Source organism: Propithecus coquereli, unplaced genomic scaffold (assembly GCF_000956105.1).
Source record: "Propithecus coquereli isolate 6110/MARCELLA unplaced genomic scaffold, Pcoq_1.0 Scaffold20, whole genome shotgun sequence".
Taxonomy (NCBI): Eukaryota; Metazoa; Chordata; class Mammalia; order Primates; family Indriidae; genus Propithecus; species Propithecus coquereli.
In genome coordinates, this window is record NW_012144967.1 from 12,214,434 (window position 1) to 12,216,309 (window position 1,876).

At 50.0% G+C, this 1,876-nt stretch overlaps 1 protein-coding gene across 1 annotated transcript in view; it reads left to right on the forward strand.

The window, feature by feature from the left end:
* Nucleotides 1–1,876, forward strand: part of ABHD2 (abhydrolase domain containing 2) — a 101,844-nt gene that overhangs the window by 25,322 nt on the left and 74,646 nt on the right. Inside the window, exon 3 of the mRNA XM_012643773.1 lies at nucleotides 831–1,030. Coding sequence (XP_012499227.1) covers nucleotides 837–1,030 — 194 coding nt within the window. The 5' untranslated portion in view covers nucleotides 831–836. The remainder of the gene's footprint in view (nucleotides 1–830; nucleotides 1,031–1,876) is intronic.

The window sequence follows — 1,876 nt, forward strand, 5'->3', positions numbered from 1 at the left end:
TATATAATAATAATTTTGCTCTCCTATAATATTAGGAGAGCAAAAGCCAAAAATACATATGCATTTGCTGTACTCCAATTTTAAATTTGGGTCTAGTGGTTGAATTTAGTCCACTTTTAGCCTAATTTTGCACTAATGGCTACAGTTGGGTAGCTTCTGCAGGAAAAATAAATGGCTGAGCTCATTTCACACTGCCTAAAACTCCCAGAGCCAGGAGCGCTGCAACCTGGGCTGAGTTTGAACTGGACTCAGCCCCAGGGTGCCTGTGTGGAACAGATGGCTGGGTCAGGCTGAGGTTGCTTTATCTCGGCCTGCTCTGAAAATAACGGGGCAGGGCCAGCAGACAGCAGCCACACCTGGTGGCACCAGCAATCCCATCCCATGTTTCTGTCCAAGGCTGTAAACACAACACTTAACACACACCTGGTGCACCAGGTGCAGATTAAGTCTGCAGGGAGATCGAGGTGGCCTGTTAACAGAAATCAAAGTGCTTCCCCGGTCCTGCTCCTGCCTCTCTTTTCCTCCTCTCAACAGTACACGATTCTCAGCATTTGCTTAGCTTGGAAATGCTCATGAGATTATAAAAAGAAAACAACACAATACTCAGTTTATCAGCGCTCGGGACTGTGTGATTCGGGTGGTTGCCAGTCTGTTAGTGACTGGACAGGGCTGATGGTGTCTGCCTGGGAGGACCCTGTGGACACACCTGAATCATGGCATGCCATTGCTGGCAGTGTCTCTTAGCAGGACATGCCTCTCAAGTAGGGTGGGGGTGGCTTCACCCCTCCTCAGTGTACATATAAGCCCACACCTGTACCTGTGCTCCCCAGATCAAGATGAATGCCATGCTGGAGACCCCCGAGCTCCCGGCCGTGTTTGACGGGGTGAAGCTGGCCGCAGTGGCTGCCGTGCTATACGTGATCGTCCGGTGTTTGAACTTGAAGAGCCCCACAGCCCCGCCTGACCTCTACTTCCAGGACTCAGGGCTCTCCCGCTTTCTGCTCAAGTCCTGTCCTCTTCTGACCAAAGAGTGAGTAGACCTCATGCCCTCTGTATGGCTACCTGCTGATCCGTTTGGCTTTGTGCGATGTTCAAAGATCCTCTCGCATTGCGTCCTTAAGGCATCGGTGGAAAATGGCGTCATTGGTGTTAAAATAGCCACAGTCTTGATGGCAGTCTGGCGTTTGAATGCTGGAGGGTAGGAGAGAGTCAGATCTTTGTTGCCTGGAAACATCCCTTCCCCTACAGTATGGTGTCATCATCCATGACAAGGACTCTGCAGAGAACAGTCGTCATTTTTAGGTAGATATAGAAAACTAGGACAATATTCTGTCCTTTAGCAAATGCCCTCTTGCCAGTTCTAGGACAGAGAAACCATCCTTGCCCCGAGTAATTAATAAGGAAAAAAGCACAGGCCTATTAGTTGGATACTCTCCATCTGCCTTATTGAAAAACGTACTGAGGTTAGCTATAGAATGCACTTAAAGAGAGTGCTTTTGTCCGAGCTTTTTCCTTTATCCTGGCATCACCTCTCACCCCCTTTTGGGGGCTGGCTACATGGGCTGAATGAATGTGTTCTAAGAGCAGACAAATGGGCAACAGAGACATCTGAGAGTTTGGGATCTGTCCGTCTAGTTGTCTAGGTAATGTTCACACGCTGCTGGCAAGGGTGAAGAGCGCCCACCTTGGGCTCTGGGTGTTTTGGGTGCTCATGTGCAGTTTTCTCACAGTCGTGACAGTGATGCCATAACCCCAAGTCAAGAGTGCCATGTACGGCTGGGCGCAGTGGCTCATGCCTGTAATCCTAGCACTCTGGGAGGCCGAGGCGGGCGGATTGTTTGAGCTCAGGAGTTCGAAACCAGCCTGAGCAAGAGCG